The sequence below is a fragment of the Schistocerca americana genome, chromosome 1, assembly GCF_021461395.2.
Source record: "Schistocerca americana isolate TAMUIC-IGC-003095 chromosome 1, iqSchAmer2.1, whole genome shotgun sequence".
Lineage (NCBI taxonomy): Eukaryota > Metazoa > Arthropoda > Insecta > Orthoptera > Acrididae > Schistocerca > Schistocerca americana.
Genome location: NC_060119.1, coordinates 903196607 through 903212790, shown reverse-complemented (window position 1 = coordinate 903212790; position 16184 = coordinate 903196607). Strand labels below are relative to the sequence as shown.

The 16184-nt window shown below is 39.0% G+C and overlaps 1 protein-coding gene across 9 annotated transcripts in view; it reads left to right on the top strand.

Annotated features, from left to right (window-relative positions):
- Positions 1–16184, top strand: part of LOC124614989 (kinesin-like protein Klp61F) — a 290420-nt gene that overhangs the window by 130889 nt on the left and 143347 nt on the right. For all 9 annotated transcript variants that reach the window (XM_047142998.1, XM_047142997.1, XM_047142989.1 and 6 more), the window contains one exon: positions 1755–1920. In XM_047142998.1, the coding sequence (XP_046998954.1) occupies positions 1755–1920 (166 nt within the window). The remainder of the gene's footprint in view (positions 1–1754; positions 1921–16184) is intronic.

Sequence of the window (16184 nt, the reverse complement as noted above, 5' to 3'; positions counted from 1 at the left end):
AATCCATTGCTAATTTAGGAAGTCTTTGTGGTGGCATATGAAATACATATTCTGTCCATTGTTCTTTGTATTTGATTGCCTTTTGGGTTATCAGTTGTATCCCTAATTCTTCTCTTATTACTTTTTTTATAATTTTATCTTCCCTAGTGCAGTGTTTCACAGATCTTGGACATTTCATTTCTGATGATTCTTGTTGGCATGAACCTTTGTGTCCTCCAACTTTCTGCTCCATATGATAAATTGAGAACTCCCATAAGCATACAAAATTTTTCTCTTTCCTTGTTTTACACTTAAGTGTTCTCCTTTCATAATTTCCCTGTATTTTTATGAGTTGCTTTTACTATTTGAAGCATTCTTACCTGTGTGTTTTAAGTGTTTTTACAGATGGTACATTAATCTTTAACGTGGGTAATTATTGCTCTCTAATGATGAACTAATTAATGTAAAGCCTAGGCCCTGCTATGGTTTGAGTTTTAGAGTAGTATTGATGCCTCAATCTGTTGGTCAAAGTGTATCAGCAGTGAAAACGTTTGGAATATCTACAACCTGTAACATAGTGCCTTTGGGCAATTGTAGCTGGACAAAGTAGTAGGGTTGTTTTAAGTGTGCTGGTAGTTCACATTGGTAGACAGAAGTGTGTGATTGTTGTATCTCAAGTATTTTGATCAATTTTGCGGATGTGAAATGCACAGTTTTGTAACTATATTCTTTGTGTAACTGACACTATGTGTGTAATGCATATATACTTCATGAAAACGTTTTATGTGGAACTATGCGCAGTTATTGTATGAATGTGATATATAATTGTTCTCCTTTGGTACAGGTGGCACAAGGATGGTCAGATTGTGACCAAATAGATTGTATTAAAGCTGGTCAGCACTGTTTATGCAAAATACTTTGACTTATTACCTTGTGTTTTACACATATGCTCCTATTTTTGTGTGTAAATTTTGATTTTCTGCCAGCTGTAATTAAATAGTATGGTGCATCCCCCCTCCCCCCTGCACCCTCCCCCATTTTTAAAGGTAGTAGTGATTTAGAGAAACCCAGAAGAAGCTTAAATCAAGGTCAGTCAAGGCTCTCCGAATCTGAAGCTTCCTGTTTATAAGTCTTGCATCTCACTGCTCCATTACCTTAACATCTTCTCATGTGACCTCTGCTAATGCTTGGGAATATGTAAGACTGAAAAACTGGAAGAGAGATTATTTTGTCTCTACTGCATGTCAACACTCTTTTCAGATTACTGTTTTCTAATTACCAGGTCTGGTAGAAAATTGTAAGGGCTGTCATGTCTTTTTTGTGCCTAAATCTAGACAAAACAGAGGGTAGAAAGAGGGATAAAATGTTGGTATATATAAACACTAATTATTTGGTGAATTTCTTACAATTATAGAAAAACAGAAAAAATAAATTAGTAGTTTGTACATATATTCATCTATCAACCTCAGGAAATTGGTCTTTGATTGTTTTGAGATACATTTAATCTACAGTTGTTATGTACTGTTTGACCCTGTTCCAACTACTTTATTTATTCCAGGTGTGTGTGTGTGTGTGTGTGTGTGTGTGTGTGTGTGTGTGTGTGTGTGCGTGCCAGCATTTGTTTTGGGGGCAGGGGGTTGATTGGTTAGGAACAGGAGGTTATACATTGGCTGATGTTGTGTGTGTCATACAACTAAAGAGAAATGAGATGATAACGTTAAGTTCTGTTAATTTTTAATTTGCTGAATAAATATTGTATAGTCACGGAACTTAAGGTTTTCAGATTCGAGGCCTGATGTCTGTACCAGTGAAAACAATGGATGATGTTGGCAACCTTTTAAGCAAGGGAACTAATAATCGTCATACAAGACCAACACTTCTTAATAGCAGCTCCTCTAGATCACACGCCATATTCACTTTTAGATTATGTCGGCATATTGGGTGAGTTGTCATTAATTTATTTATAATTGTCAATAATTTAACTTGCATGAATGCAACACTAGCAGCTCATGCACTGATGTTCAGTGTCTCTATAGGAATTATCTAAGGTAAGGGGAACAAAACTAAGTACACAAGAACCTTGTTTATCCTGAGTAGGTGGGACCAGATATCATCTGGACAAATCCGGAAATATTTTTGTAAATGCTAAAACCCTAATATTTACTGGAGTATATAAATGTTTTATTTTGACACTAACAAGAAACACTTTTTCAGCACTTAAACTCTATATATACTGTAGTCAACTTACGTTTATTTTCTGAAATAATGTGTAAGTCTCTTTTGTTTCAAACTTGTGCAACATAAGAGAGCAGCACAATTGCAAAAATCTTTTACTACCGTCAGTTTGGCTGAAGCTGTTTCTGGCTGATGTACTAGATAAACCGTTAGTTTTCCAGCAGTGCCATTGCCTCTGCTTGAGGGATTATTTCTTCACTTGAAACACTAGTTTCGTTGTCCCCTTCATCATCACTGTCATTCCTAGTAGTAGAACAGGAGAAAGTACAAATTTCGTCATCAGTCATCATGCTGCAAGATCACTATCATGTACATCTGAGCAACCAGTAATGTTTGCTGACATTTCAAGGAATTCAGCAGTGTTGACAACCTCACAGACTTCACTGGTGGAATCACAATTAGCAGGCCATATGGTTTTCCACCACTTCAGTGATAGTTCAGCAATTTGATCATAAGAAGATGCAACAATAAAAACCAGATCTTTGATATGTACTGATTTCTATACAGAAATCACACCAACTTCTTCTTCTTCGATTTATTTACCCAGTAACTCTTTCCTGGACACATGTGTGATGTTCTCCAGTACACTTTGATCCATTGCTTGTAGAAGAACCTTATGTCAGGAGGGAAGTGCTTCACTCTGATGTCACCACTAACACTTCTCTCCTGGATGTGAAAGTGCATTGTCAATAAACAGTATGGCCTTTGGCAGAAGACCCTCTTCCTCAAAATATCTTCTGACACTTGGCACAAAATCATCATGAAACCAGTTTTGTAAAAATACCGCTGTCCATCCATGCATTTTTTGTGAGTTGTAGACAGTTGGCAAACGGGGCTTACTAACATCTTTCAGTAAACTTGGATGTTTTGGTTTCCCTACCAACAGGAGAGGGTATTTGTTTCTGTGTATCGCTGCAAGCCATTAGTTTGGAAGCCAGCACCTTAGTGGGTAACACCTAACAAAGTCCAGAATCATCTGCATTATAAATCTGGTGTGGGGATAAGATTTCAGAGGAAATAAGTTATTCGAACTCTTTTTGGTGAAATTTTTCACAGCATCTGCATTCCTCGTAAAAATTTTACTTGTAACTGAAAGCTGGCGTATGCCATTATGACCTTTACATCTTTCCAACCAACCTCATCTGGCTGTGAAGTTTGCCATTGAATTTTTGCTGTTTAAGTTTAGTTCCTTTTCCTCCAGGATAGGACCAGATATCAGAATACAATGCTCTCTTTTTCTCACTGAAACAAATGAATAATTCTTCTTCCAGTGTTTAATTTCTTGCATTCTTCATTGTACTGTGCCACTGTCTTTAGTCACCATTTTGAAGCAAAAGTTTTCAGATTCGTTTTGGTTCTTCTTCCAGTCTGACACAATTGATGTCCATACACCATATTTGCAACATTTTTGCTGCTATATTCAACAGTTCACCTTTCTCTGTTTAGTGCTTCCATTTTGCCCATTGAAACAACCACTTTCTTTTGCTTTGAAGCCATTTCACTCACACACTCTCAAAACATGGTAACAAATGAACAATACTGATGCAACACTTTAAGGAACAGATCCTAACTAGCCATAACAATGATAGCTGGAAATGTAGGACTGCTGATGTCAAATGTTATCTGTGGTGCTAACATAACAACAGTACATGTACTATACCCTGCACATTTTCATGTTAAGGAGGAAAAGGAAAAAAAAAAAGATTCATATAAACCAGAAATCAATGTTAATTAGGGCCATATAAATGAGGTTTTCGTGTACTTTCAAACTCTTCTTCTTTTTCTTATTTATTTTTTCAGGCATTTACTTCACTGGGCAAGGTCAGGAGCTTTAGCCCGTATCTTAAGTCAAACCAAACATCCTTAGTAAGTTACCATTGCAATATATGTAGTACCTGAACAGTATGTAATAACCATAATGGTAATGGCATAGTAATTACAGTATGAATGAAATTGCTTAGCAGTACTGCTGCTGCTCCTAATAATGATAATAATAATAATAATAATAATAATAATAATGTTGGTGGTGGTGATGATCAATATTGTATTAAGTGATTTAAATATTTTTCTTAGAATTATACATTGTCTTTTTTGTAATTAGATTTTGTGTGCCTTTGTAATAAATATGTGGCTTTTCTTTAGAATGAACATGGATGACAAAAATGTTTCTATTCTGTATTGGCTGTATATTTATTTTCAGTTGGTACTGGTTTTATAGTTATAATTGTGTGTAAATTTTAAAACAAAATTCCAAATTGATAAGTTGAATACATAAAGTACCTGCATATTTCAGCACCTCATAAAATAAGCAGTACTCACAATTTGTACTGGAAAACACAACAAGGCAATGTGTACCCACATTTAAGTTTTCCATTTTTAAGGAACCTTAGGAAAGCACTGTTACAATAAACTGAGGATAAGAATGAATTTGCTTCAGGTTACAATTAAATTATGTACAATTTTGTTTCAAGATAGTCAGTTTCAAGGCTTCCAGCCACATCATCAGATGTAAATGTGAACTGATGAAACCCTATAGCTTTGTGGAAGGAAAAAAGTGCAGCTTCGTCATAGGAAAGGCAAAGATAATCACAAATTAAACTACATTTTTTGACACCAGTCAGCTCTCAAGTTACGGTGGATTATTAATTATCACATGTACAAAATAACCCTTTGTAGAATATGTTTCTATAAACACATTACTTAAGTCAAACCCCTCTTTTACGTTTTTGTGTGATCCAGATGAAAACAACACAAAACTGAGGAAAATGCAGAGTTGAGGAAAATGTTGAAACCACCCCAAAATATGAACAAAAACTTGTATAATTGACGTATGTGATTAAAAGTCGCAACGCTCTCCAATACTTTGTATAAAATCTGTGCAAGCAAAGGTAATTAAATGTACGATATGATGTTTTATACAATAATTTATGATAACGCAGGGTGTATATGCACCGGGACGTCAGGAAAAAACCTGGGAATCTTTTCATCTGGGAGAAAACTGGGAAAATCCCAATCCAAAACTGGAATGTCTCATTGTTTTAGTTTTCAGTTAAATTTGTGTAATTTTGACTGGTAAGAATTGATACTCTAACAAGGAATTTTAATTTAGCCCCCTTCTGCAGTATAATACTGCAACAATAAAATATAAACAAGGAAGAAAAAAGCCAAAATAAAACTTAACTTGCAAAGGAAATGTGCCATTTACAACAACAAAACACAGTGCACACGCAAGTGTCTGTTAACAGCAAAATGTGCCAAAGGCTTTAGGGTGAAAAATATGCACTACTTCATAACAACAAACTGCTTCCAATGAACGTGATGTCACAGCTGTTTACATTAGATTCGTTTGAACACTTGCCAGCAGGCTCATGCTCATGCGCAGTTGAGTTGTGTATGAGCAGTACCTTGTTCTGCTTCTGGCTACTTGAAGTGCGGCTGTTAGCTGTATTGGCAGTAGCAACAAGCAGCCAGATGTTACCGGAAAACTTTTTCTGGCGCGCCTAAGCTGCCAGATTCGCATATGCGCAGAGCAGTCTGAGCTGTAGTGGGGAGGTGAGTAGCCTCCATGTGACCTGTGTTTTACTGTTTCGTCTTCGTTTACAGCTCTCACATCAGATGAAACAAAACGGATTTCTGTGGCCAGGAGTTATCAAGTGAATTAAAATACATACACATAATTATGGAAAGCTAGAATATGTTATTAGCTTCAGTTTTATGATTTTCTTTCATTTCCAGGTTTTTGGCAGTCATGCAGTAATTGCCTTGCAGAACAATGAAGTTATTTTTGTTAATTTCCTAAGAAATTTACCTTTTACTAATCTTTTCCGCAGAGGCAGTTAATTTATTTGAAACACTGTTGGCTAGTGTCAACTATTTGCTGAATTTCAAGTGCACGTTTTTATCTTCTGGCGCTTCTGGCATTATGCCATAACCAAAGCACTGGATAATACAGTAGTGATACTCCAAGAAAATTTGCATCCTGAAAACCACGATGAAAAGCTTAGTATCATACTGGGGCCTAGTTATTTGTGAATCTGGACATACGAATGTGCCCTTTGAGCTGAATTATGCATTTTAGTACGATTTATGAAATTCTGATGCTCTTGGAATATTCTCTGATGTTGTGTCTCATTTATGGCGTAATGTAAGCTCTCTTAATGCTATATACATACGAATATATGGGCTTCCTATGTCATTGTAGCTGCACATGCACAGTAACGTTGTTTCCTGGCGCTCTCTGACAACTGCTGAAATGAACAGGTCGCGGGAAAATATTGAGAATGTTGGTTTGAAAAAAGCATTACTTTGAAAGTAAATTTCATTTTACTCAAGATGAATTATGTTACATGTGCGAACATAACAGAGTGTTTGATTCTCATTTAAAGCTTAACACTTTGAGGGCCAGCCACTTAGAACAATTTTGAGCCCAGAAGACCAGACATTTATGTCATTATTTAAAATTTTTGTGACACATTTGTCTGATGTATCTTAAAATGGAACACATGCAAGAAAGACCAATATTATAAGTGAAAGCTTAGCTTTCCTTGTAGTTACGCTATGTATACCATTTTAAACCATTAACTTTTCCAATTTGTGTGTTTAGGCTACGTAACAGTGATGCTGCTATTGTCTTGACTACATCACATGTCCTATGCTCTGAATATCTGCTATCATCAGCTGGCGAGATCATGTAACACGAGCTATGATTGGCTTACAAAAGTGCATTGCAATCTTGATTCAGTGCTTCAGAAACTAATGTGCTGTGCTTGATGGAATTCAAATATATACTTCCATAATATGAAAATATTCTGTATATCGTAATATGAAAATATGCAGCGTACAAGTTGCTCTACATCAAAGATCTTTCCAAAACGTGTTTTTCTTTTTTTCTGGGGTTTGGTTTCTAAAGTGCTGGGAAGCGCTACACTGGTGTATAAAACCTTAACCATTCAAAGGATTGATAAGGTTTACAGTTCCGAGGGCAAATATACTGGCACTTAAGACAGAAAAAGTGTATTTTCACCTGGGAAAAAGTATATTTTTAACTAGGAAATCTGGAAAAAATTCGTGAATTTTTTTTTCTTGTCCGAGTATACACCCTGTAACGAATTTCTTCGGTTCTTAAAAAATTGCAGGCTTGTAACAGCAAGTAAAAACTGAGATTGGTATCGGGGTACAAGGTAATCAAGCTAGTTTTTTACATGTTACAACCACAAATTATGCGTTCAAAATATGCATTTTTCAGAAATGATTCTTTGTGCTTACCAGAAAAAAAGAGCAAACTGATGAACATGTTGGATTAAACAAAAACATCACAGCAGCTAAGTGGTTAAACCGCAAGCATTAATGCAAACATCTGCTTAATGACAAACTTTGGCACCATTTTTGTTACTGTGTAATGCTTTTCTTACAAGCTGCATGTCATATGCTCACCACCATTAAAGTGTTGTTTTAGGCTTGCTGGAAGAAACAGAGATGTTAAAAAGTGAGTTTACTTTCCCAGTTGATGTTAAAAGTTTTTTGGAAGTTGGCTCAGTGAATTTCTGTACACTGTGTAAAATGTAAATTTGAAAGAAAGCTCAGGTGCTAAAGTTTCGTTTCATGCCTTCTGTCACTGCTGCCAAGCTTTATGATGTACAGTGTGTGGTGTGTATAGCACAAAGTATATACGTGAGTAGTGTGTGTAATTGTTGCAGATGTATCGTGTCAGATTTAAATGTGAAAGTCTTTAAAATGTGCTATCACAAAACCTTTGTTCTATTTCTGTGTGACATCTCTGTCTTAGCACGTCTTCTGCATGAAAAGTATATTTTCAGCACTTCACGAAATGCTTTCACCCCTACCTGTACTCCCATCGTTGAAAGGCCACTTCTCCTCTCCTCACATCCAGTAGGTGATCTCATTTTGTGTGTGTTAGTGTGGTGTGGTGGCTGCGCTGACTATTGCGTGACTTAACAAGTCGCCAGTCAATAATAGTTCACTAGCCAAACATGGGCAATGTCTCCTCGATTATAACCTCGTGTATTCTTCGAGACTCAGTGTTTGAATTTAAAAGGTTGATGTTTGATATTCTTGCTGAATACAGGGCATCAGAATTATATGCAAAAAAGAAGAGACTGATTTCTGTGTGGCACAAGAGAAGGTGGTGGGTGGGTCCCTTCGTCACGTAGTGGCTCGGTCCGGAAAAATTTGCATCAGCTATCTTGCTTTTCCATTACCCCTGCAACCTAGTAGTAGTTGTATCATAATTGTGTGGTGAAGCTAAATGTTGCAACTTGTGTTGACAAAACTAGTTGTCATAGGAAAGACGAAGATGCTCACAAACTAAACTACATTTTCTTGACACAAGTCAGCTCTCAAGTTACGATAGATTATTAATAACCATATGTACTAGATAACCCTTTGTAGAACATATTTCTCTAAACACATTATGTGAAACTATAATGAGAATATTTTCTTAGTCAGTATGTAACTATGGAATGAGCTTAGAACTTAAGTTTATTTTTGCCTAAGAATGATAAAAAACATTATTTGACTACAGAAAATTAGTGTATTATCAAAAGTACCATAAACCTACAGGTATGTTACTCATGAATTGCTGAAGGAATGTAACGTAGTCAGGTTCTCTAACACTACAGCAGAGGAACTGCATTAATCAAAGTGACCATCTTCCTCAAACAAGCTATAGACAAACAATTATCTTGACACTGCTTGATATGAACAAGACATTTGATACCGTTAATACTGAGATCTTGTTTCTGTAAGTTGAGTACTTTGTTTTTCTCACACAGTACACTCACATGGTGTGGCACCTGCCGGTAAAACAGCTATTAACAAGTTGTTTGTTGATTGGAGAAACCATCATATAAAAATGCTGGAGGAATAGATACCAATTAATTGTCTGTGGATTGGAAAAGTGATTATGGGAAAATATGCTCTAATGAGTTGCCTGGGTCTCAATTCATGGTCTGTGGCTTTCTCGCTGTATATCCGTGATATTTCATCTATGATATGTTCTTGTAATTATCTTATGTATTGTAGTGCTTTGAGAATTTCGGAATAAATTCTAGAACCACTTGGCCTTCCACCGTTTTGAACACCCAATATTTTAGAGGTGAGTGGGAGAAACGAATATGCCCTACTGTGCATCGCCTATTTGTATGTGCAGGTCAAAAAACTGTTACGAGGAAAAGATGGATGCAGCGGTCAAACGACGACAGACAAGTATCGGCTGTATGGTCCACAGAGTTTCCATGTATGGGTAGAGAAGAACTAGAAAAGTTTATGTAGTATTCTGTGCTCTTTAATGTCTGTGTTGATTGTAAAAAGATTAATGAACAATTGAATATAGATTTCTGTGCACATTCATGTATTGGACTGGGTTGAGATTAGAGACTTTTAACTTAATTCATGTCTTGGCTGTGAATGAAGCAAGACACATGTATGATGTTCATAAATTATTCGGTTATCAAACCAGTGATATTTGAATATGTGTAGTAAATGAGTCTAGTGTTTAAGGACTAAGTTAGCTTGCAGGAGTTGTTGTCTGTGGAATGTAAAAATATAGTGATTGAACTGAAAAGTATTCTACGAGTACCCAAATTATTTCATGGATAGAGAAGTAGTTTAATAAATTCCTTTAACCAGCTATAGTCTTCGAAGAAGAAACTTTTGGGAGACCGACATAGCTGATTACCCAGAGAAGAGGATCAGCTACACACATCATGCAAGTTAACTGAGTTGAAGAGATGTGTGAGCCTTGCAACCCAATACCACACTGTCTCTTGTCGTCCGAGAAACGTTAGAGTATTTTGATAACACCCAATATATCTAAGTGCTAGCCCTAAGAATGTCATGTATGCCACATCAGATACAATATTAGCTCAGTAAAACTTTTTGTTCAGATTTTTTGTTCTGTGGGCCATATTCGATATTGTTTGCAATGTGTCAGTAGGTTAGAAATAAAATACATGTTCTCTGTGAAAATATGACCACTTATTGGCCATTTACCCAGGTTGCCACAACTTCTGGAATTCAGGAAATGTCAGGGAATTTCAAACCTGTCAGGGAAACTTGTTAAAGAAAAAGGGGAGGGGGGGGAATCATGTTTTTGCCTCAGTAGATGAAAAGGTTTGTTTACTGAGGTGTCTCGTGCATCATCAATGGCTAGGCACAGCTGAGTACATGCACCACTTTCCAACTCCCTCATTCTTACTGCGTCTCCCCTTTGTACCACTCCCCTCAGCTTGCAGTCAGTACTGCCACCACTTCTTGCCACTAGCCTAGCAGCTGGTGACGAGAGGCAGGAGGACTGGTTTGTTTGGATCTAATTCTCAGAGATTGTTGATGCAGTAGCGAGAGATGGTGGTCATGTATGAATGAGTTGTGTCTGAGTGACTGTGTGAATGTGGGTATGCTCTTGTTTTCTGACAAAAGCTATGGCCGAAAATGTAGTTGGGAGTGTGTGATTCTGTTGTACATGCCTGTCTGCGGCTCAGCGATCATCTTTACAGTGAGTTGCTACCTATCCTCTTTAGTATTGATTCTCAGAATATTTGCACAAGTTATCTGTTGCATGGATTGGTAAACACGTTCTCATTTCATCAACATGGTGTCTGTGACATGTGAATAGCTGGCCACATGAGTGGACTTCCATGACAAGCCAAAACCGCAGGCCATTTGTATGGGTATATCTAACGGATCAGGCCTGCCAATGTGAAGCCCAATGTTTCCCACTAATGTGAAAGCCCTGCCCATTGGATCTAGTCTCACCAATCTGCCAGCAGTCCGGGTCTGTTTGTGTGTGACATAATGTGGCGAATTTTTGTGGTTTATCCAAGGACCCAGGACTGGAGTGCTCCTTGGCAGGCCAAAGGCCACAGGCACTGGGTTTCAGGAATTGCAACTGTCTCACTGCAAGTACATTGTACAGTTCGGCACTTTATAGACATTTTATTTATTCTAGTACATTTTGGCACTTGGAAAATAATTTATATATTAGAAACAATGGACGATAAGAAGATAATTGTGGCAGCGACTACTGCTGGTTTGTACACTATGTACTCATACATATCTCGAAAGAAAAATCACACAATACCTGTAAAATCGAACAATGGAAAATCCAGGATGGAATGTAACAATACCAGAGAAGGAAAGTTGCTACTCACCATATAGCGGAGATGCTGAGTCGTGAGATTCACACAATTAAAGCTTTCGGCCATTAAGGCCTTTGTCAGCAGTACACACACACACACACACACACACACACACACACACACACACACATACATATAAACGCAACTTGCACACACATCCGCAGTCTCAGAGAGCTGCGAACAGCAGCACCAGTGCATGATGGGAGTGGCGACTGGGTGGGGGCAAGGAGGAGGCTGTGGCGGGGAGGGAGAAGGATAGTATGGTGGGAGTGGCGGACAGTGAAGTGTTGCAGTTTAGACGGGGGGCAGGAGAGAAGGTGCAGAGGGGGGAAGGGGTAGTAGCGGAAAGGAGAGAAATAAAAGAAATTAAAAGACTGGGTGTGGCGGCGAAATGGCGGCTGTGTAGTGCTGGAATGGGAACAGGGAGGAGGCTGGATGGGTGAGGACAGTGACTAATGAAGGTTGAGGCCAGTAGGGTTACAGGAACGAGGGATATCATGTTTGCCAGCGTGTTCAGCAATAAGGTGGTCCACTTGTTTTTTGGCCGCAGTTTGTCAGTGGCCATTCAGGCAGACAGACAGCTTGTTGGTTGTCATGCCTACATAGAATGCAGCACAGAGGTTGCAGCTTAGCTTCTAAATCACATGGCTGGTGTCACAGGTAGCCCTGCCTTAGATGGGATAGGTGATGTTAGTGACCGGGCTGGAGTAGGTGGTGGTAGGAAGATGTAAGCAACAGGTCTTGCATCGAGGTCTATTACTGGTATGCGCCATGAGGTAAGGGATTGGGAGCAGGGAGGGGTTGTGTAAGGATGGACGAGTATATTGTGTAGGTTCGGTGGATGGCGGAATACCAAGGTAGGAGGGGTGGGAAGGATGGTGGGCAGGACATTTCTCATTTCGGGGCATGAGAGGTAATTGAAACACTGGTGGTGAATGTAATTCAGTTGCTCCAATCCCAGAGGGTACTGAGTTACGAGGGAATGCTCCTTTGTGGCTGGACTGTGGGACTTTGGGAAGTGGTGGGAGACTTGTTTTTGTAAAAGGATGGGAGGATAATTACGGTCAGTGAAGGTTTCAGTGAGACCCTCGGTATATTTTGAGAGGGACTGCTCGTCACTGCAGATGTGATGACCTCAGATGGCTATGCTGTACCGAAGGGACTTCTTGGTATGGAATGGGTGGCAGCTGTCGAAGTGGAGGTATTGCTGGTGGTTAGTAGGTTTGATACGGATGGAGGTGGAGGTACTGACGTAGCCATCTCTGAGGTCAAGGTCAACATCTATGAAGGTGGCTTGTTGGATTGAGTAGGACCAGGTGAAGCAAATGGGGAAAAAGTTGTTGAGGTTCTGGAGGAATGTGAATAAAGTGTCCTCGCCTTCAATCCCGATAGCAAAGATGTCATCAATGAATCTGAACCAAGTGAGGGGTTTAGGATTCTGGGTTTTTAGGAAGGATTCCTCTAGATGGCCCATGAATAGGTTAGCATAGGATGGTGCCATGCAGGTGCCCATAGCCGTACTGCGGATTTGTTTGTAGGTAATGCCTTCGGAGGAGAAGTAATTGTGGGTGAGGATATAGTTGGTCATGGAGACTAGGAAGGAGGTTGTTGGTTTGGAATCCATAGGGCGTCTGGAAAGGTAGTGTTCGATAGCAGTAAGGCCATAGGGATTAGGGATGTTAGTGTACAGGGAGGTGGCATCAATAGTGACGAGCAGGGCACCGTGTGGTAAAGGGACAGGAACTGTGGAGAGTTGGTCGAGGAAATGGTTGGTATCTTTTATATAGGAGGATAGGTTCCGGGTAATAGGTTGAAGGTGCTGGTGAATCTTTTTGTTGTGCCTATCGCGGCTCAGCATCTCCGCGATATGGTGAGTAGCAACTTTCCTTCTCTGGTATTAATACCTGTAGAATAATAGGCCTAACACAGTGACTAATAAATGACAATAATGAACATAGCAGAACCAACATTTTATTGGTGGTCACCTATAGTGTTGATTTGCACAAATCTTCCCTGCCTTGTACACTTGTTTCAAGAGACCTACTTTTTCCTGAGGTTATTTCTGAAATCAGTGAAGGTATTTCAAATCTGTTTTCTACTCCAAGGACCCACATATTTTTATCTCAACTGTGTTTCGATTTATTGAAATAAAATAACAAATGTGATCTTAATGAAAGACATATATCATTTGCTTTACTTTCTCAATCTAACAATAGTTCATTACAAAAGATGTTGATGTTAGTGCGAGGGTTGAATGAAAAGTGATGCCTCCACCTTCGTTATTTGGGTTTGGATGGAAATATTATAATAATGCAAACACAGAAATAATCCTTAGAATGTGATCTTTAATTGCCAATATTCACTTTTCCACAAAATCACCAGCCAGTTGGATATATTTCTGCTAACTATGAACAAGTTTTCTGAACCCGTCACGGAAGAAGTCGACACTCTGTTTCCGCAACCACAGTCTCAGAGTTCCGTCAGCATCTTCATCAGAAGCATAATGATAACCCCAAAGATCATCTTTCATTATTGAGAGCAGATGGAACTCAAACAGTGCTAAATCTGGACTGTATGGAGGATGCCATACGGTGGTGAGATTCAGTCTCTGAAGTTCTGCTGTGGTGACACATGAGCTCATCGTACACAGACCCTCTGATAGCCAAACAAAGCAATGATGTGACCCACACGTTCTTGTTAAATGCCAGTTGTGCTTGCAGTTTCTCTCTGAATGATACGGTGATTGTTCTGAATCAACCTGTCAACATTTAGCTTGTGAAATTCAGTGGTTGCTGTCACAAGACGTCCAACTCTTTGTTTGTCACGCACGGCAATGTTCCCGCCTCAACATCTTTTAAACTTACTCGCTTATGTAGCCATGGCAAGAAAATCGTGAAACAGGGAAAAAAGATTTGTGTCCTTCAGGCTGGACTAGAAATGGTGTACTTCGAATTAGGCAGGTTGAAGGGGGAAAGAGACAATGGGAGCTGGTAACAGGTAACAAGTTGTAGTCAGAAGCAGAAAACCCCAGAAATCAAATTTCAGATTCCAGTGAGCAATCAGTTTGATCTGTTACCTGAAGTAGAAGAGCCTCAAACAGTGTTTGAGCAAAGTAGGCTGGAGCGGACTCATAGTAACAATTGTGAAGCTAGGTCAGGAGTAAAGTCAAGCAGAAAGAAAAGAGTTCTGCTGTTAGGTTGCAGTCATGGGAGAGGCGGAGGCCAGTTTCTACAGGTTAGGCTGGGAGTCGAGTAGCAAGTCACAAGCATTGTGGAACCTAGTGCTAAGTGTAGTCAGGTTACAGAAAACCTAGGGGCCTTGTGCAAAGATTTTGATGGTGGGAGCAGCAGGAAACAGCCTGGCTAGCAATTCGGATTATAGTATTAGGTTTGACCTGGATGTAATAGGAGCAGCGGCATCTCACACTCGTGTGGGGTTTGTGGATGTTTTGCAGTGCCATGACCGGCCTTGGGTTAATATGGCTGTCAACTGTGTTAAGAGAGAGCCGGAGGGGTTACTGTTGGCATAAACTAAATCTCATATCTGTGCTGTGCCTGTTGATGCGATTGGGAGGTGGGGCTACACTAGTCATGACCTGAACCTGAATAGGAGAGGAAAAGATAGATTAGTTGATTTTCTTGCAGAAAATGTAAGGAGGGCCACATGCATACAAGACAAAATACCTGTGATTACTGGAGTCAGAGGGACACAATGTTTAGATTAGAGTCAGGTTACAGACAAAGTATTAAAAGAAATTAAAGCAGAACAGTGCCATAATGTCTGCAACAGTATCCAAAGAAATAAAATTTGTGTATTTCATCAGAACATTAGAGAATTGAAAAATAAGATAGATGAGCTTCTTGTATGCCTAGAAAATGGGGTAAATTCTGAAAGTATAGATGTTTTGTCTCTCTCTGAACACCATGTAACCACAGGGATGGAGAAGTTAAATTTAAGGGATTACAGATTAGCATCTTATTCATGAAGAGTCAACATGGAAAAGACAGCTATGGTCGCAGGTTCGAATCCTGCCTCGGGCATGGATGTTTGTGATGTCCTTAGGTTAGTTAGGTTTAACTAGTTCTAAGTTCTAGGGGACTAATGACCTCAGCAGTTGAGTCCCATAGTGCTCAGAGCCATTTGAACCATTCAACATGGAAAATGGAGGAGTTGCTACTGATATAATAACTGGACACAAATAAAAAATATTGGAACGTAATAGTTTTTGTGTAGATCAGATCCTTGAAGCATGTGTTTGTGAGTTACCACTGCAATATACTTCTATAGTAATTGTGACAATCTACAGATCCGCTTTAATAACTTTAATAACTTTCAGTTATTCATGAAAACTCTAGAGTTATTATTGAGCTACCTGTCAGACAAAAAGAAGCAGTTAGTGGTTTGTGGTGATTTTAATGTAGATTTCTTAAAAGACACGAATAGGAAAAATGAGCTATAATCTTTGTTTGGTTGTTGCAGTCTAGTATCTGTTGTAAATTTGCCAACTCGTGTGCAACAGGATAGTAGGTCACTGATCGATAACATTTTCAGACAGTGTTCAGGCAGAAACAATTAATGTGTACCCAGTTGTTAATGGGCTATCTGATCATGATGGACAGTTTATGGAAATAATACATATAGCACCTTACAGGCTTGAGGAAGGGGGGGGGAAACCATCTATATCCAGTTCTGTATACCAAGTAGAGTCATACAAACAATTGATGTAGCATATGAACAGGGCTCAGTTAACAGGGTAGATTTCTCCAAATTTTTGGGACTTGAACTGGGAGAAGCATATTACTGAGCTACTCAAAC